Source organism: Muntiacus reevesi, chromosome 18 (assembly GCF_963930625.1).
Source record: "Muntiacus reevesi chromosome 18, mMunRee1.1, whole genome shotgun sequence".
In the NCBI taxonomy this organism is placed as follows: Eukaryota; Metazoa; Chordata; class Mammalia; order Artiodactyla; family Cervidae; genus Muntiacus; species Muntiacus reevesi.
The window spans coordinates 16443472-16462023 of record NC_089266.1 but is presented as its reverse complement, the minus strand read 5'-3'; the positions used below and the strand labels follow the sequence as shown (position 1 = coordinate 16462023).

General features: G+C 37.8%; 1 protein-coding gene across 4 annotated transcripts in view; it reads right to left on the bottom strand.

Moving 5' to 3' along the window:
* Nucleotides 1–18552, bottom strand: part of KANSL1 (KAT8 regulatory NSL complex subunit 1) — a 172509-nt gene that overhangs the window by 110911 nt on the left and 43046 nt on the right. For all 4 annotated transcript variants that reach the window (XM_065908748.1, XM_065908750.1, XM_065908747.1 and 1 more), the window contains one exon: nucleotides 16659–18030. In XM_065908748.1, coding sequence (XP_065764820.1) covers nucleotides 16659–17947 — 1289 coding nt within the window. In that variant the 5' untranslated portion in view covers nucleotides 17948–18030. The remainder of the gene's footprint in view (nucleotides 1–16658; nucleotides 18031–18552) is intronic.

Genomic DNA, 18552 nt, shown 5'->3' with positions numbered 1-18552 from the left:
GAAACACCTAAACATTCATTTCTGGAAAAACCACACAAATAGGAGGGAAAGAGAGTCTGTAGTTGCTACGGTCTGTAAAAAGCCTATTTAGAAGGCAGTTAAAAAACAATCCTATCTTATGCCAGCTATTACTCAAATCACAAATGTCAGGGGAAAGAAAAAACACGTAAATGCCAGAAAAATCTTGTGTCTTCTCAAGTATTTAAAAATATAGGTAAAGTATCATTGAGAACCTATTATATTCATTTTTCTAAATAACAATAGTAACATTCAAGCTTGATGTTAAACTGGAACACTCATTTATCGATGAGAGCAGACTAAAGAGACACAGCTCTTTTAGAAAGGGAGGGGGTGGGGGCAGGGGACTGTCCATCTAATGACATCCTCTGATCACAGAACCCAATTTAAAGGAAAGAACACAATGTACAAAAGGACTCGCTACACTGAAAAACTGACAACAGTGTTCGACAACGGATACACACTCAAAACCTAAAATCAGTACTGTTATTCATGTGCCAGGCACTGAAATAAGGCATAAGATAGAGGAAATTATGTAAAAAGCCCAAGAAAACCCCCATTAACTAAGTGTTATTTTAATAAGTTTTACAATACAGAAGAAATTAAGGTGCAACAATCACAGGGCTAGCAGTCAGAAACACTAAAGCTCTCTAAAGCTTCCTTCACCCACAGTGCAATGCTGAATGCAATGAATAACTGAGGTAAATAAAACTTTGATGGAGAGGTATGAATCTAGTAAAAATAATCATGACTACTTATTTACATCCAGAAGTTTATATTAAACTCAAACTAACATATACTTTTCAAATACCCATAAAAGGATTAATGGCAGACCCTGTAATGGGTCTCAAATTCAAAAATAAGAAAGCACACAGGCCACATTCTGTAACACAATGCAACAAAACTAGAAAAAAAAAAATTTAAGGGCTGTGTTAAAAACAAAAAAAAAAGACTGGAAAATTGAACATATCTTTCTAAATAATTACACTGAAAAGAAACTAAAATTGCTCTATTTTACAAAATAATAATAAAGCTGTGACAAACCAAACTCTTAGAATTTAGCCAAAGAACTCAGAGAAAATGTTGAGACGTAAATGCCAATTTAAGAAAATAAGGCAGAATGAAAATAAATGACCTAAAACTTGAACTTTTTTTAGAATCCAAAGAAGTGAATATAAAAACAAAACTAAGGAAATAGAAGAGCTTACTGATAAACCAGAAAAGTGGATGCAAAAAGAAGAAAAAAATAGATTCAAGTTAAAGCAATACAAACAATAATCTATGGGAAGATTTTGAGACATTACTAGGCAGAATTTCTTACCAACAAATTTGAAAATTTAGGCAAAATGAGTGATTTTCAGGGAAAATGTACAGCTAAAATTTGGTCTTGAAAGAGATTAAAAACCTTAAACGAACAACCACAGAAGAAATTTTAAATATAAGCAAAAACCTATCCATAAGTATAACAGCAACTAATTCAAGATATTGAACAGTCAAGTTCTATCAAAAAACATCAGTGAGTGAACAGATCATCCTTGTCAAAGGATTTGACAGCATCAAAAAGTAAACTATAGGTCATTCCAAGTCAAAAACGTGAAGGGAAAGCAAGTCCTCTCTGCTTGCAAACAAACGACCCATAATACTTAATGAATCCCACTTGACATATGCTAAAATAATAATCCAGGTCATCCAGATAGTCAATAACTGATAATATTTGGCCTCAGAACATTCCCCACTGGAATATATACTCAAGAGACAGCATAGATTTTTGTCTTTTTTGCTCACTGCTCTATCTCAGGGCTTTGAAGAGCCCCTAGCAAATACTAGGCACACAATAAAAATTTGCTAAATGAATTCAAGGGTCAATCAACATCAGGAAATCATTTAAAAGCTCTAAATACACACACACACACACACACACACACACACACACATAAAACTACTGCCACAGATACTAAAGAGGCATTGGTAGTATTTAATAGTTGTAACAAAAATTCTTATTGCATTAGAAATGAAAAGAACTAACCTAACAAAAGAGAATTATCACAAACCCATAGCACAAATCACAGACACTCAATGACAAAACAGAACTTCTCTAAGAATAATGTCGGGACCCAGACAAAAAAGTCCCCATACCTCCGCTACTATCCAACCATGTACTGGAGGGGTCTAGTTTATGCAACTGGACAAGAAAAAGAAACACAAAACAATTGAGAAAGAGAAAACAAAAATGTCATCATCAAGCTTCTAAGTGACTACCCACCTAGTAAAATCAAATGGAAAGAATTGAAAGAATTGCTAAAAGGAGTAATTCTGTAAGGTAGCCAAACAAACAAAATCAACATGTAAAGAGTTTGCCCACCTAACCAACAAGAAATAAGCTCACGCTTAATAGTGTTAAAGTCTGTAAAATACATAGAAATAAACACAACTGAAAATATGCAAGGCCTATAGAAAGCAAAGTACAAATTTTACTCTAGACATAAAGTACTTCATAGAGAAAAATATCACAACTTTAGGAGACTTAATGTTGCCAAGATGTCATATCTCCAAATTAATACAGAGTCACAATCCACCTGGCAACATGATTTAAAGGAAGTTGATAAGCTGATGTAAAATCCATATGGAAGAAGATAATAAACATGGACAGTGCCCTCATGTATATAATTTGTGTGGTTATTCCATCATATATCTAAACCTATGGGAAATAATGTATATTATAGACAGTATGCAGAATAACACTGCTTCACGTAAACCTTTGGTAATTCAGTGTGATACTAATGCAGGTACTGACACCGAATAGATAAAACAGAAGACAACACGCTAACAGACATTCGTGTGCACTTAGTTTACAATCACAGCAGAATTTCTAAAAGAATGGTTTACTCAACATACTGGTTAGGGACAGCTGGTTCTGCACGGTGGGGCTGGGAGCGGTGGCGGTAAAGGGTTCAAGTCTTACTTCAAACCATACGCGAAGAGCTGCAGGGACAACAGACTGGTGGCCGCCAGAGGTAGGTGTGGGGTTTAAGCAAACTGGACAAAAGGAACCAAAAGGTACAAGTTTCTAGTTATAAAATAAGTTATGGGGGTGTAATGTACAGCACTGGCAACTACAGTTATTAATCCTGTATTACACATTTGAAAATTGCTAAGACAGTAAATCTTAAAAGTTCTCATTACAAGGAAAGAAACTCTGTAACTATGGAGATAGATGTTAACCAGACTTACTGTGGTGATCATCATTTCACAACACCTATAAATTGAATCCTGTTCTACACCTGAAACTATATAATGTGTATCAGTAGCCCACCAGGCTCCTCTGTCCACGGAATTTTCCAGGCAAGACTATCAGAGTGGGCTGCCATTTCTTCCCCCAGGGGGTCTTCCTGACCAGGGAGCAGAGCCGTGTCCCTGTGCCTCCTGCACTGGCAGGCACATTGTTTACCACTGCGCCACCTGCCTTGATTTTAAAATTTTTAATAAAAATACTTTAAGAGAGAAACTTAAAAGCTAAACACAAACGCTCCTCTTAGGGAAACTCTTCTCCAACAAAAGACCTTTCACTCTGAATAATTTCATTTCATTTCTTTCCCTCCCAAAACACTGACAATCTCTTCTTGCCTCTGTGAGTTACATCAATATTCTGCCAATTTTCAAGGGTTAAAATCCAGTCACTTCATCAAGTTTCCTGAAGTGTTTAATCAGTGAAGTATGTTAGATTTGGAGTAAGAACTCTAGCAGAACCCTGACTCTTATCCTAATAATCTTTAGCACAGTCACTTGATCTCTTTTTCCCTAGGTATCTTATTTGTAAATAACAAATCTGTGCTTCTCTCCAAAGTCTCTATTTCATTAATCTTGCATCTGGACCTTTCTTTTCATTCTATGTTCATAATCCTGGTTCAAAAGACTTACTTACAGCTAGGCTACTGGCTTTTAAGTCTTGCCCTATCCTACACCTCCAATTCACCCAGTCCACATCCACTCTCAAAGACACCTTTATGAGAGCATTTTAATCATGCCTTTCATTCTACACTAGTGATTCGCCACTGTTTTTAGGATAAAATTAAAATGTACTAGCTTGGTATTCAAAAGCAATGCGACCCCAACTTTCTATTCCAACCTCATGCTCTGCTTCTTGAACCTTTTATCTCTAGCAGACAGCTCTCTTCCTTGTTACCCAACACAACTTCCTCCATCTGAGGCTCCTCATCCTCGAACCTGAAACATCCTATTTCCTCTTGGAAACCTAAGTGCCCATTCTTGATCCAAACTAAAATTTCATTTCTTCTCAGGTCTTCTGAGAAGACCTTACTTATTATAAGCCCAGAGTAATCTCCCTCCTTCCCCCTACCTTTTAGCATTCAGCATCAGTTCCATGCATCTAGTCCTGAGCAAACACTGTATGATTCTAATACTTCCTCTTCTACTTGAATATGGGAGGGTGGGGACAGTCGGTCACATAAGTTATTTCTTGAAGACAGGAACCAAGTTCCCAATTCTACTTCAGTACTTCACCATTCCTTATTCTTCTATCAGAGAAGTATTTCCTTGCCCTTTGGGGGTAAGGTTTATCTTGATGATACACAATATTGAAAGGCTAGTCTCCAAATAACTAAAAGTTAACTTGAGATTTTTTATATTTAATTATCCTTTGCTCAGAGAATTCTGGTTCTCCTTTTCTGGAACTGCCACAGGGACACTTAGGACACTCTGTTGTTGAGATGACTGACATAACTTAGTTTCTACTCAGATGATCAACTCTGGTAACTCCTCTGATCACTACTGAAGGACTCTCTTAAAGAACTATAAACTATATAGCTCCTTGAAGGCTGGCCTACTATGAAACATCCAAGGGCAGTACTATTTTTTATCGTTCCATTAAGTTTGTCAGCCAATCTTACTGTTCATGGATTAAATTAAGGAAATTTATCTCATCTGGAAAGGTCATCACACTATTTAGGGAAAACCATGGAATTATAAACAATCTAACACTGCTGCAGACATTAATGCCTCCCACCCCTAATAAAATGTGAAACCAAGAAATTATATATCATGTCACCATCTTGAATGCACACGTCTCAACTCTTGGGTCTGAGACCTACTTATTATCAAGTTATCAGTAAGAGCAAATCAAGAGAATTTTCATTTGAGAGGACAATCAGCTCACCAAACTTTCTGCAAATACAAAGTTAGCCTTTCCACTTAAACTTCCAAGTCAAATTATTTCTGTGAATGCTTGAATGTATTTGCATAAAAGGTCAATTTCAAATAAAGCTGGGTAGAAGCAAATTGAGTCTGAAGCAAGCCTCATTCTGTTTTCATTTTTACAAAGAGAAGACTGGCCTGTCTTCAGCCTTGTGAATAAAGAGCTTACAAAATTCACTAGACATAGGGTGTGCTCAAAGAAACTTGCTGGAAAAATATGCTGGGGAAGTGCCAATTTAAAAAGAAAAACATTTTCACCCAGTTGGAAATCTAGAGAAACGGGTTACAGCAACTCAGCTGAAAACTCTCAAGATCTGAAGAAAAATATTATTTAGAAAAATTCCAGATCTTTTCATTCTAAGTAAAAGTCTATGAAAAGCAACTAATCAATGAAGGATTCAACTATTTTTAATTTTATGCATCTAAAGAACAGTAATTGAAATTCTGCCTGTGATATGTGGCCATGTGAAAAGGCAACAAGTCTCCTATCTCTTCTATATAAACCAATTTTACAATCTGTAATAGTTTTTAAACAATTGTTTCTGAGAAAAAAACAGGGACAAAAGAACTTTTTATTGTTTTATTTTAGGGGAAGAGAGATCGATGTTTTTCATTAGGCATATTTCTCTTCACAGCGTACACTCCAAAAACAGCTTAAGTGAAAAGGACGCCCTCCTGGTAAAGGTCCTTTGTCTCCATTCTCACTGTACACCCCATCCCCAGGGTCTATACTTTGTAAACTTACTTTCACATTTCTTCACTGCCACAAATGGAACACAGGCACAAACACAATATGAAACAGCTACACACAGGTGCACACACTGGTGACAGGCTGCCTCGTGACAGAAACAAGTGCGCAGATTACTGCAGCTCCACCATGGGCCCTCTGATGGGACCCAGTCTGGGGGCTCCCTAAGGAAACGCAGGCTACACACAGGGTTGCCTGGACGGTCAGCACAACCTCAGAAAACAGGACGGTCCGGCTAACCGTGATAAAGGCCTTTCCCATCCCTGCCTGGGTCTCGTTACAAAACAAAAAGGAACATTTTTCAAAAACGTATAATGGAGATTTTACATGTGAGGACCTTAAGCCAAGAAGATTAAAAGACAAAACTAAAACTAACAATTCTCATACTAGTCCAAAATTCTCTCTACTGTGTCATTCCCTCTTTAGTACTACCCCCACAAATGCTAATAAAAATACTGACTCCCAGTTCACCCTCCAGGTTGTCTGGTGATAATCAAATAGAAAATCAAATGTTAATGATAAACCTTATACTCAGACACGGAAATGACAAATTTTGTATAAGTGGGCTGAAAACCAATCAGGATATTCTTCAATTGCTACTTCATACCTTTTAAGTTCTTAGAGTAGCCAAATTTACCAGAGATTTCTTGAGGAAAATACTTTCATAAACACTAGGTACATGCTTACAATTCAACTATCAGTTGTAAGCATGAAGACTAAGGGAAAAAGAACATAAAATACCTTCATATCTTAAAAGATTTATTTTTCCAGCAACTGGGGAAAAATAAGAGGATTTTCCACATTAGTGAAAACATAAATCATCCCTATAAAATAATCAAAAATGTTTACTTTACCCTTTGATGGGAAAAAGTTGTGAAACAAGCACTTCCCTAGGTTATTTATTATAGTAGAGGGAAACTATCTAACCTCCCCATCATCCCTAATGGGCAATGCCATGTCCATCAGTGTAATATGCTGTCAGAGAGGCTTCTGAAGAGCTACGTCCCTTCAGGCTTCTCCGTTTCTTCAAACAGAATCACCTTTCTGCTCCGGCCAAATCAGTTCCAGGATAAAAATTCAACAGTAAGGGAGCAGTAAGGAAAAACTAGCTTTTATCATGTCCATGAGCTCAAGCAAATTATTCATCATATCTTTAGTCTTGGTCTCAACTTAAAATGAGGGTGTCACGTTCATCATCATCATCATATTATTTACCAAATGCAAACCACCTAGCAGAACAAAGGTGTGATCAATACCTATTAATCCTCTTGTTTCCTTCCTTTTCTTTTTCTAGACACACCACGCGGCTTGTGGGATCTTATTTCCCTAACCAGGGACTGAACACAGGCCACTGCAGTGAAAGCACCTAGTCCTAACCACTGGACAACCAGGGAATTCCTTCCTTTAAAAAAAAAAACAAAAAACACTCCAGTCACTTCCTAGATGATGCCCCACCCAAACCACCCAACTCCTATTCCACAAAAGAAATGAGTAACAGGATTGTAGGTTAAGAGATATATTTGGTATGCCTCTCCTCAAAATACACCATCAAATTACTTAATATCACTTAAGTTTCTTGAATATAAAGTGCCATATTTTACATGATGTTTGGTAAATCTCTTTTCATCAATGAAATCCAAAGGACAATTTGTTTTGTTCATGCCCGGGCTGTGGGTAAACAGCCTAGATTAATATAGTCAGCCCTCTTTAACTGTGGCTTTCCCACCTAAGGTTGGTTGAATCGGCAGGTACGGAGGGCTGACTGTACTAGATCATTTTATATAAGGGACCTGAGCACCCTCAGGGTTTTGGTATCTGCAGGGCTCCTGGAATCAACCCCCTGGGGACACTGAGGGACAACTGTATCCTGATTTCTTATCAGCTATGTGACATTTGCTAAGCAAGTTACTTAAAACTTTTCATTCTTCAGTACGAGTCTGTATAACTAAGATAATATCACTGTGAGGACTAAATACATTAATGCATGTAAGGAACTTCTAACAATACCTACCTCAAAGCATTCCACAAATGTAGGTTGTTATTTTTTTCCCCTATCAATATATCTCAAATTATGCTGTCTGATTAGGCAAAGTTGGTTTAAAAAGTTCCCCAGCTCAACCAAATCACTTCAGTCAAAATCTTCCTGGGGTCTGGGTTTCAGATTAGTTTAATCCCAACAGCCCTCAACTCCATCTCCTTCCGTTGCTATCTCACCAGGATGCTTCTCTCAAGCACCACGAGAAGCAGCAGTCAAGAGGGACTGAGGATGAACAAGGAAACCCACACACCAAAGCCATCACAGTTCCCCGGGTCACACCCTTCACCCTGCTAAAACATTGAGGAATGATTTGAAACAGAACTGAACCCTCCCTCCTGGCTGCCACTCCTCAGTGGCACTTCCCACCCCCCTCCACAAATCCTCTTACCTGAGTAATGAATATAATCTACATGGTTGCTACTAACTAGGTTGCCAGAGTAACCCACAGCATTTACAATTTAACAACAATTTTTCAGCATATTCTGCTTGCAGAATAGACTTGCCAGATATTTTTATTGCTAGATTGAAATTGATTTCAAAGCAATCTTCTTTACCACTTTGGTACAGAACTTTTCATAAAAGTTTTATCTGTACCAAATATAAACACAAATGTAAAATACAAAATATATAAAAATATAAAATCAAACCATTGGGGGGACTACCCTGGTGGTCCAGTGGTTAAGACTCTGAGCTTCCAATGCAGGGGGTGCAGGTTCAATCCCTGATGAGGGAACTAGTATCCCACCTCTCAAGGCATGACCAAAAATATGTTTTAAAAAAATTATTCCTACAGGGACTTCCCTGAAAGTCCAGTAGTTAAGACTCCACATGCTCTCATTACAGGAGGCACAGGTTCGATCCCTGGTCAGGGAGTTAAAATCCAGCATGCCATACAGAGAGGCCAAAAAATAAAAATAAAAATAAAAAATAAAATCAAACAGGTTAAAGGTACTACAAAGCCTTAATTAATGAGAATCAAAATTATTAAGATTTACTCTTTGTATTTGTTATATACTGAATCCCTTGGTTCAAACAGCATAATTTTTCCAGATATAAAATCGAAAACAGGAAAAAGACAATGAACTGGAGTCATAAAAGGAGATGACCTTATGCATGGATTTTTGTCTAGCCTGGAAAATATCGAAGTCCCTTGGTATGCCAGGACAACTGGTTCCAGACACCTCTCCCCATCCTTTACCAACATCTTCAGATGCTTAAGTCTGCAGATACAAAATGGGGTAGTATTTGCATATAACCTATGTACATTGTTCTGTATACTTTAAATCATCTCTAGATTACTTAAAATACCTAACACAATGTTAATGCTATATAAAAAGTTGCCAGAGAAGTGCAAATTAAAATCCTGCTTTAAAAATAAAATAAAATAAAATACTGCTTTTTCTAAGTTTCTGGAATTTTTCCCCACAAATGTCTTCAGTTGGTTGAACCCATCAATGTGGAACCTGCAGATCCAGAGGGCTGACTGTAACTTAATCCATGTTGGTCTTTGCTCAGGGAGAGGATAGAGAAACTCATTATAGTACTATTCATTTGAAATATAATGTGACTCCAAGCTTTTTCTCTTCTAGTAAAACAATTTTACATAACTGATGGAATTCAACAAGATGCTCTGCAAATGACACTGAAACCTCTGGGTATGCCCAACAGCCAAAATGTTCACATAAAAATTAGTAAAGGTGCACCGCCATTCAGTAACATCCTCCCATCTGCTCCTTCTCCATCCCAACAGTGCCATCCAATCCAGTCACACTTGTCAAAAATCTAGGAATCACTCATAATAACTTTCGCTCTCTCTCAACACCCATTCATCGCATCCAATCAATCACAAGTCCTAGTCACCCTACCTCCAAAATATGCAGTGCTCTCATTCTTCCCTCCAAAGGCTGAGTTCCCACTGTCTCACCGAGCTTACCACAACAGTCTACTTCCCAAAGTCCACATCCACTCTCCTCTTACCAAGAGTAAGAGGGAATCTTAAAAAAACCAAAATCTAATGATAAATAAGAGTGTCAACGGTGTCACAATAGAATTTTAAACTAGAGATCACCTATAAGCCTACCTGTATGACCAAGCCTCTAGCAACCTCTCTGGTTTCATTTCTCATTACTCTCCTCACACTTTGCACCATTTTCAAAGGTAGCAAGCACCCCCCATTCCCAAAGTCTTAGCACAGGCTATTTTCTCTCTCTGTTACACATCTCCTCTCCTCTTCACCACCAATTCCTTGTCATCATTCAGGTCTCAAGTTACATGCAACTTGACTTCAAGATACTTGTTAGGACATCCCCACCCATCTTAGATGTTCCAAATATGCACCATCTCAGCACTGCAAACTTTGCTTCTATGGCACCCACGACCATTATAAATATGCCATTAACTATACGATCACTTGCTTAAGTATTTAATTAATCGTTCTTTCTAACCAGTTTACCCACGAGGACAGGGCAGCAATTGTTTCTCTTACTCACCACTATATATCCCTAGGACCTCAGCACAGAGTAGGTGTTCAGTACCTCTAATAAACAAATTAATCAATTCCCAAAGTCTCCAAGGTAAGGCTTCAAGGCCTCTCTGCATAGCTCAGTCCCTCCTTCTCTGTTTATACAGGACTGCTTGGAAAGCCATTTCCTGATTTTTAACAGTTGCTGGAACTTATAAGGTATACAGAAACCTTCATTTTTAAGACCCTAGTAAAGAACTTGGATCCTCATGAACTATAAGGGTTATTCTACAAGTTGTGTTCTCAGTCAGTTACCCAAGCTTGAAACTTCAATTATCTATGATGATCCCTCCCTGTTTTACCCATACAGCCTTTGTTACTAATCCCATTAAATCCATTTCTGCACCATCCTCTGGAATCTTCTCTTTTCCTTTTTACACTACAATTATTATACTTAACTTGTACTGCTGCTGCTGCTGCTAAGTCGCTTCAGTCCTGTCCGACTCTGTGCGACCCCATAGACTGCAGCCCACCAGGCTCTGCCGTCCCTGGGATTCTCCAGGGAAGAACACTGGACTGGGTTGCCATTTCCCTCTCCAAGGCATGCAAGCGAAAAGTGAAAGTGAAGTTGCTCAGTCGTGTCCGACTCTTCACATCCCCATGGACTGCAGCCCACCAGGCTCCTCTGTCCATAGAATTTTCCAGGCAAGAGTACTGGAGTGGGTTGCCACTGCCTTCTCCGTAACCTGTACTACTAGATCTCTAAAATGTCTCCACTCTAGCCACCAAAAAGCCCTTAGCCATTCAGCCTCTGTCCTCTCTGATTATGCCACGCCTTCCTCCTGTACTGACCTACCTCATTAGGCCATAACCAAAAGACAACTTTCTATCAAAATCCTAGCCAGCCTTCAAGGTTCATTTCTACTATTCTTTCTTTCCAGTTCCATCAACCAGTTGTAATCTCTTCCTATTTTATGTCTATCACCCAACATTTACTACGTATTAGTACATGCCAGGCACTGTTCTAAGTATTCATCTTTATCTCCCATGTCTCCAATACACATCAAAATTATATACTTTCTGTGCACAGAAATTCAGTTTATTTACCTATGACACTTCTGATGTCTTACATGTTTGTTCATAAGTACTTACAAATGATCACTTTAAAAGAATATAGTTGACCCTTAAACAACACGGCTTTAAACTGTGCACATTCACTTAGACGCAGATTTTTTTCAACAGTTACTATGATCTGTGGTTGGCTGAATCCAGATAGAGAGAGGCTGGGCATCACTAACCCTAGTGTTGTTCAAGGGTCAACTGCATAATTTTACAACTGCTCAATTTTACAGAATGGAAACACCAATCCGAAGGCAACAGGAAATATCTGGAACATCTAGATCTGCAGCAAATGAGTAGCTCCCAAATTCCTGCTGCCTAACTTCCTGCCTTCAGAATCATACAAGAAGCACCAAGAATAATTCTCACTACCAAGAATAATTCTCACTACCTGTGTAACTTCTCAGAAAAAAAGGGGGAAGGAGGAGAAGATGGAGAAAATACAAATTCCTATTTCAGCCACTGGATGTCATATGCATGCTAGCAGAAAAACCTGGGGCATTCAATCAAAGGTGATTAGATTAGAACAAGGTGTTTGGCAAGTCAAAGTTCACTTAGCTCCAAAGTAACTTCTCTAAGAACATGATAGAATTATTCCCACAAATGTATCACACCCAGTAAAATATACAATAATCATTTTAATGGATTATGGGGTGGCAAGGGCTGCGGGGACATAGGTAGTAAAAGAATCAAAGCTCTAAGTCAAAGTCAAGAAAGCCATTTTGTTTCAAGGTATCCTAGTGACTTACAGGGAACTTTGCCTCAGATTCCCCAAATGCAAAAAGATGGTGATGAGAAAAGCTCCATCAATGTTAAAGATAGAGCTGTCACAATTCAAAGCAATTTAAGCCTTGGAGATCAGTTTCCTCATTTTTATTAGGAAAGTGGTAACAAAGCTAGTCTACGGTAAAGAAGGGTTAGATGTTAGGCTTCCAGCTAATAGATCTCTCACTCCCATCATTCTGCGAGAGGAGAAGGAACATGAAAATAAGGACAAATCAAGTTGACTGCCATCCTTGGCAACATCATCTGTGTGTACGTAACAAATTCAAGCAGGAGCTACAACACAAAGCATTCCATAGTACTTAAAAAGCAAAACCTACGAACACACTAGTTATGATACCGTAAACTCTTCATAAACTCCAAAAGGATGAAATTCCTCAGAAATAAAGCAAAGTCACTGCAATCAAGACAATCCAAAATGCAAATAACTTCTTTCACTAAACTGAACATCTAGTTTACTTTTACTCAACTCTGATCACAACAGACTTCAAGAAGCTATCACACAAATGCAACAAAGTTTAGAATAAATTAAACAAACAAACAAAAAACCCATGAAAATAAAACAAGAACAGGGAGAGCAAACTGAAGCCAAGAATGAGGCTTAAAAAAAAAAAAGTACAACAGTAAGAACCCACAAGCTGTTGATCTAAAGACACATTTAATATCTGGAAAAATTTTTTTTCTTTACAGGTACTTACTACAAAAGTTTGTAAGTACAAGGGTAAGAAAATGAAAACTAAATTGAGCAAAATTAAGCATGGGTCCAGGAATTCATAACAAAATAGCAATACAAAACTTAAGATATGAAAAGGAGAAATACAAAGAAAAACTAAGTTGAAGAAGAGTGTGGGAGCACAAGCACACACTCAACAGTTCTATTATACAACACATGAGGTAACTAAATGCTTTTATTTCTACATCCACAATTAAGAACCAAACACTGAGGTATTTATTGAAACATATAGCTTCCTTTCTAGTCCCTCATTCAAGATGATGATGTTTTTAAAAAGAATGAAAAAAAAAAAAAAAAAGAATGAAATAATGCCATTTGCAGCAATGTGGACAGACCTAGAGATTATTCATATTAAGTGAAGTCAGATGAGAAAGACAAATACCATATATCATTTATATGTGGGATCTTAAAATAAGTTACAAGTGAATTTATTTACAGAACTCAACTGTGTAGAAAACAAACTTATGATTCCAAAGGGGAAAGAAGGTGGGAGAGGGATAAATTATGAGTCTGCAATTAGCAGATACAAATACTACATATAAAATAGATTTTTTTAAAAAGTCCTACTGTTGTATAGCACAAGGAACTAGATTCAATATCCTATAATCATCCATAGTGGAAAAACTATGAAAAAAAATACATATGTATAATGTTATATATAATGGAATATGTATGTATAATGGAATCACTTTGGTGTATACCAGAAATTAACACATTATAAGTCAAAGAATTTATACCTCAATAGAAAGAATTTAAGATGATGTTTCAATTCCTGCTCATTCCACAGTGATGTTACTAAACAATAATATAGGTCAAACCCAATGTAGTGTAGAATTTCCAAAGAAGGAGGTACATGTACCAAGACAGGAAGATATATATATATGAAACATTTTCAGGTGATCGTCTAAAAAGCTTACAACAGAAAGGTGTAACAATTTTAAACTAAAGTTAACCAGAAAAAATTAAGGAAAAAGAAAATACTTCTCTTCTGCTGTCTCATACAGCTATATTAGAATTCACTAATTGTAAAAAAAGAAAAAAAAACGATAAACATGTAATTCTTGATAATATATAAAACCAATCATTCTGCTACTGGACAGCATGTGCCTAGGACTTACAATAAATTACAGATTTTTCCTCTTTTATTAAAAGGGAAAAACACAAATGAATTCTTGGTGAAAGCTTGTAATTTTCAGAGAATCATCTTCCACTTGTAATTTAAGCAACATCACCTAAAAACAATTCAAGTCTTCTCTAGTAAATATTTTCATTATGGCCACCAGACTAAATCTAGTGACTTTATCTCTGACAGTACTTCAACAAGGGAGTGAAATACTAGACAAGCTATTCAAAGATGTAAAAAGTTGAAATTCACCAACTGGGTCAAGCCCCTGAAGACTTAAATAACTTCTTATTCCAGGACTTAAGAATTATAAATGCTGTTATGAGATTTGGGAGGGACTTTAAATCACAAAGAAAAGGTTTCTCTGCATCCAAAGAACAACTTCTTTTTCTTTTTTAATCAAAGTGCTGCTTCCACTTTCACTGGCCAGTTGTTGAAAGCCTTTAAAATACTCAGGTGGTCAACAAACACCCTGGTTAAATACTAGCCTTTGGAGTCAATCTGGTGACATTGCTTAAAACAAGAAGTTAAAAGTATTTGCACTTTATTAGTGGCTTTAATTTAAATTCATATATATCATAATTTGCAAAAGCATATTTACTTGCCAGTACTTTTAGTGCCCGAATCGTCCTTACTTTAATATGATCTGAAGCATGGAAATTCAACTTTTAAAAGCATTCTTAAACTGATCCCAAGAAGCTTCCTAAAATAATCCCTTTGCTGTCTTTTTAATTTACACCCTTCCAATCAACAAACCATTGTGAGAAGAATGCCCAAACCTAAGCAGGTGGACTAAGAGGTCTTTTGAAGTCGACAGACTTCATGATGTAAAAAAAAGTTCTTTCATAGGCATTCTGATTTCACTGGATTGGAATGTTACCCACAACATTACCAAAACTTAGAAACGTTGCCAATACAATGTCTCTTGAAAACATTAAGCTTATAGATTCTAGATGTTTTTCATCAAATACACAAAATAAGTACAGGAAACTTTAAAGACTTCAACTACACTATCTTACACAAAATCACTCAAACAGAATATTCAACTGTTGACAAGGTTGCTTAAAACTGTAGTTTATGTAGCAAAGTTAGTGGTGATAATGCCACAAATATTGGCAACCTGACTGAAGCTACTAATCCATTTAAGGAAAAGTAACTATGTTACAGCAATGCTCTGAAATTTATTTGCTTTAGACCTGAATATAGAAGTAGACTCTTGAGCGCAATAAGCTTACAAGTGATAATGGCACTTGGTCTACAAGGGAAAAAATTCAGCAAGATTATCCAGATTTTTTTCACTCAAAACAGAAACATAAACCCAAATTTCATACTCAGATACAGTGTTATCTATGTTTATAACTGGAAAAAAAAAAATAAAGGAAATCTACTTATGCTTAGAAGCATAGCTGTCTCAACAAAGTTTCCAGGGAAAATCTTAAGTCACCTTTTTATTACAGGCAAGGGACAGTCAACTATTCCGACATAGCCACCTACTTCAGTCTTCTCTAGCAATCCAAACTTTACAACATTCCCACCCAAAGAGATCTACTAGTCAACGCTCCTGCCCTCTTTTCCAACTACTCCTGTTTCCCTCTCTCATGAAGTCTAGATAAACACAGATCTATCTTTAAGGAGATATACTGTACTTTCTTATCTTAGAGCTGAATGCAGGACCAGGAGGTAAAAGCATGTATGTCTCTACCAGGTCCATGTAAAGTGCCACAAAGAACTTATGGAGAATTTTCCTCAACCCATTTTGAAAATCCAGTAAGAATTTATCCCAAATATATCAATACATTTAACTTAGTTGAAAGAAAATAAAACCCAAACCTTTGATAAAGGTTTCTTTTAGGAAGAGAATCAGGTTGTGACAGCATATCATGCTTGTAGACAACCTACAAAATACTCTGAAGCACTTCCTGATTATTAGTCCGTATTTTTTTTATAAGGAAATCTCAAATGTCAAAATTGAAAACCAGGTACATTCTCTGCTGAAAACTCAATTAAAAGCAACCATAAATTCCAGAGAACTTAACTAGGTCAACTAAACTTTTGCCCCACTTACTAGAAACAACAATCTGAAGTCAAGCCTCAGAAACTTACAAAACATCCTACATATGGTTTCAAAAGAAACCTAATTATTCACTGTGAAAGAAGAATGGGTAGTTTTACAAACTGGAAGTCTTCTAGTTTTCTCTTACTAAGATTTCAATGGGAAATTAGCAGCTTTTACCCTACAGCAACACAAAACCAAAAATACCTTCTATTTCTTCACTAGAGGTATATATGTACCCCGCTACCTAAAATTAGGAAAAAGACAAATAGATTCTAAGCACCCATCATAAAAGACGTCCTGTCTTCCCATGATGGGAATTCGCCATCCAAACGTTTCTGAAAAATGACATTATGCATGATTCTACTCACAGGGGTACGTGGCGCTGCTCAGGGTCAGCTCTGGTCAGTTCTTCCTCTTCGATATCAGACTCTCCTCCTGAACTACTGTCTGTGATGTCGGAATCAAACGCTCGTTCACTGCACCTCAAGTTGGCTATACCACTGGCTGTAAATCTCTCCAATTCTTCTGAAATTGAATCACTTTTCAGGAAGTTGCTAAGTCCCTCTGAAGCAGCGGTCTCACTGGCAGCTTTTCTCAATGCAGCTTCGGCCTTTCGAGTCAGCATCAACTGGCTCCGGGGCCTCAAAGATTCCAAGTTTGGCAGCTTGCTTAAAGTTTTCTCTAAAAATCCACCCAGCTGATGCTGTATGTGCCTCTCCACCTGCTTGGCTTGCACAACCTGTAAGCGCTTCTGTAACCTGCGGGCCCGGCTCTCAATGTCGGCCTGCCGCCGCAGTAAAGCTGTTATCCTGATGTCAGAATCTAAAGCACTGGAGAGGATGGAAGACAGGGGAGACTTTTTACCCTCTAACTTGACACCCCCCACGTTCGAACTGGAGTCTGTGTCAGGTGATAACCTACTGCTTCCTTGAAGTGCCGGCTGTTCCATGGAATTTACAGAAGGTTTGTTTGCAGTGCTATTATTGCTAAATACAGTTGTATGTTCTACATCAAGGCTTCTATGTGGAAGAGTGCAATTGGTCATACCCCCTTTCAAGTCCCCAGATTCAGATGCCACCACTTCACCCCCCTGAAGAGAAGATGAAGTGAGAGCCCGTTTTCCCCCATTAAGGGGACTGGAATTGTCATGATCAGAATGTGTTGAACTTTTAGTCAATTTCTTCGCCAACCCATTTACAGGTGCTTGTGGCAGAGCTGTCTGACCACTTGTATTCATGGTTCTAAGATTTTCTAAGGAAAACTCCAAAACTTGCTGTCTTCCCAACAGCTCAGCTCGGAGTTCATAGGACTGAGATAAGAGAGGGTGAGATTTGAGTACTGTCTGCTTGCTGAAGACACCTTGCAACTTCAGTGATTCCTTTGAGGGAACAGATGTTACATCGGAGCAGAGATAAGATGCCACCAGTGGTTGCAGCTTTCCCAAGTCTTCCTTGGTAGGATTATTTCGGAAGTCTAGACTGGGATCCTCTGCAGCAATGGCTTTTCTTTTGGTTCCGTTGGCAGCAATAAGGATGTTGGCGTTGCCGTTATTCTCGGCACTGCCAGGGGACAAAGTGGAGGATGGGGGAGCCAGTTTGAACCGGATATGGTGTGTTTCAGCTGCTGCGTCAGTGAGAGCGGGCGCCATCGCAGCCATTCAGCACAGAGAGACAGGAAGTCCAGCCTCTCCCGGTGCCGAGGCCAGCTCCACAGCCCCTTACCGCCTCCCCAGAGAACAGACTAGAAGAGAAAGAAGAAAAGGAAGTTAGAAATACAAACACATTAGAAAACAACACACATGTTTTTAATACAAACATTATGGAGGCTGTTAGCCAAACTGTCTTCAAAAAGAAAACACTCAAACCTAAAGGGGAGGGTGTTGGGGCGGGGCCACAATTCTTTTACAAAAGAATCAATCCCATCCTTCCTTTTAGTCACTTGTTACCATACACTGAAGGTAGTCACAGACTCTTAAAGTCAAATCATCTGCATTTAAAAGAAAAATAGCTTTAAAACTTCTTGAAACTAGTGAATTTAAAGCAAATGTATCAAACTAAACACCAGGAATCAAATAGCAAAGAAGTAGTAAGAACTCCTCATTCCCTACCCAAAGTCTGTATGCCAAATGTCTGTACATTTCTGGCCAAAGGATCCAATGTTTGTCAGCTTCCCACTTCTCTGTAAGATAGATCATACTAAAAGCTTTACTGTATCACACCTGTAATGCCAGTTTATTTCATCAATTTTCTTTCCTTTCCACTG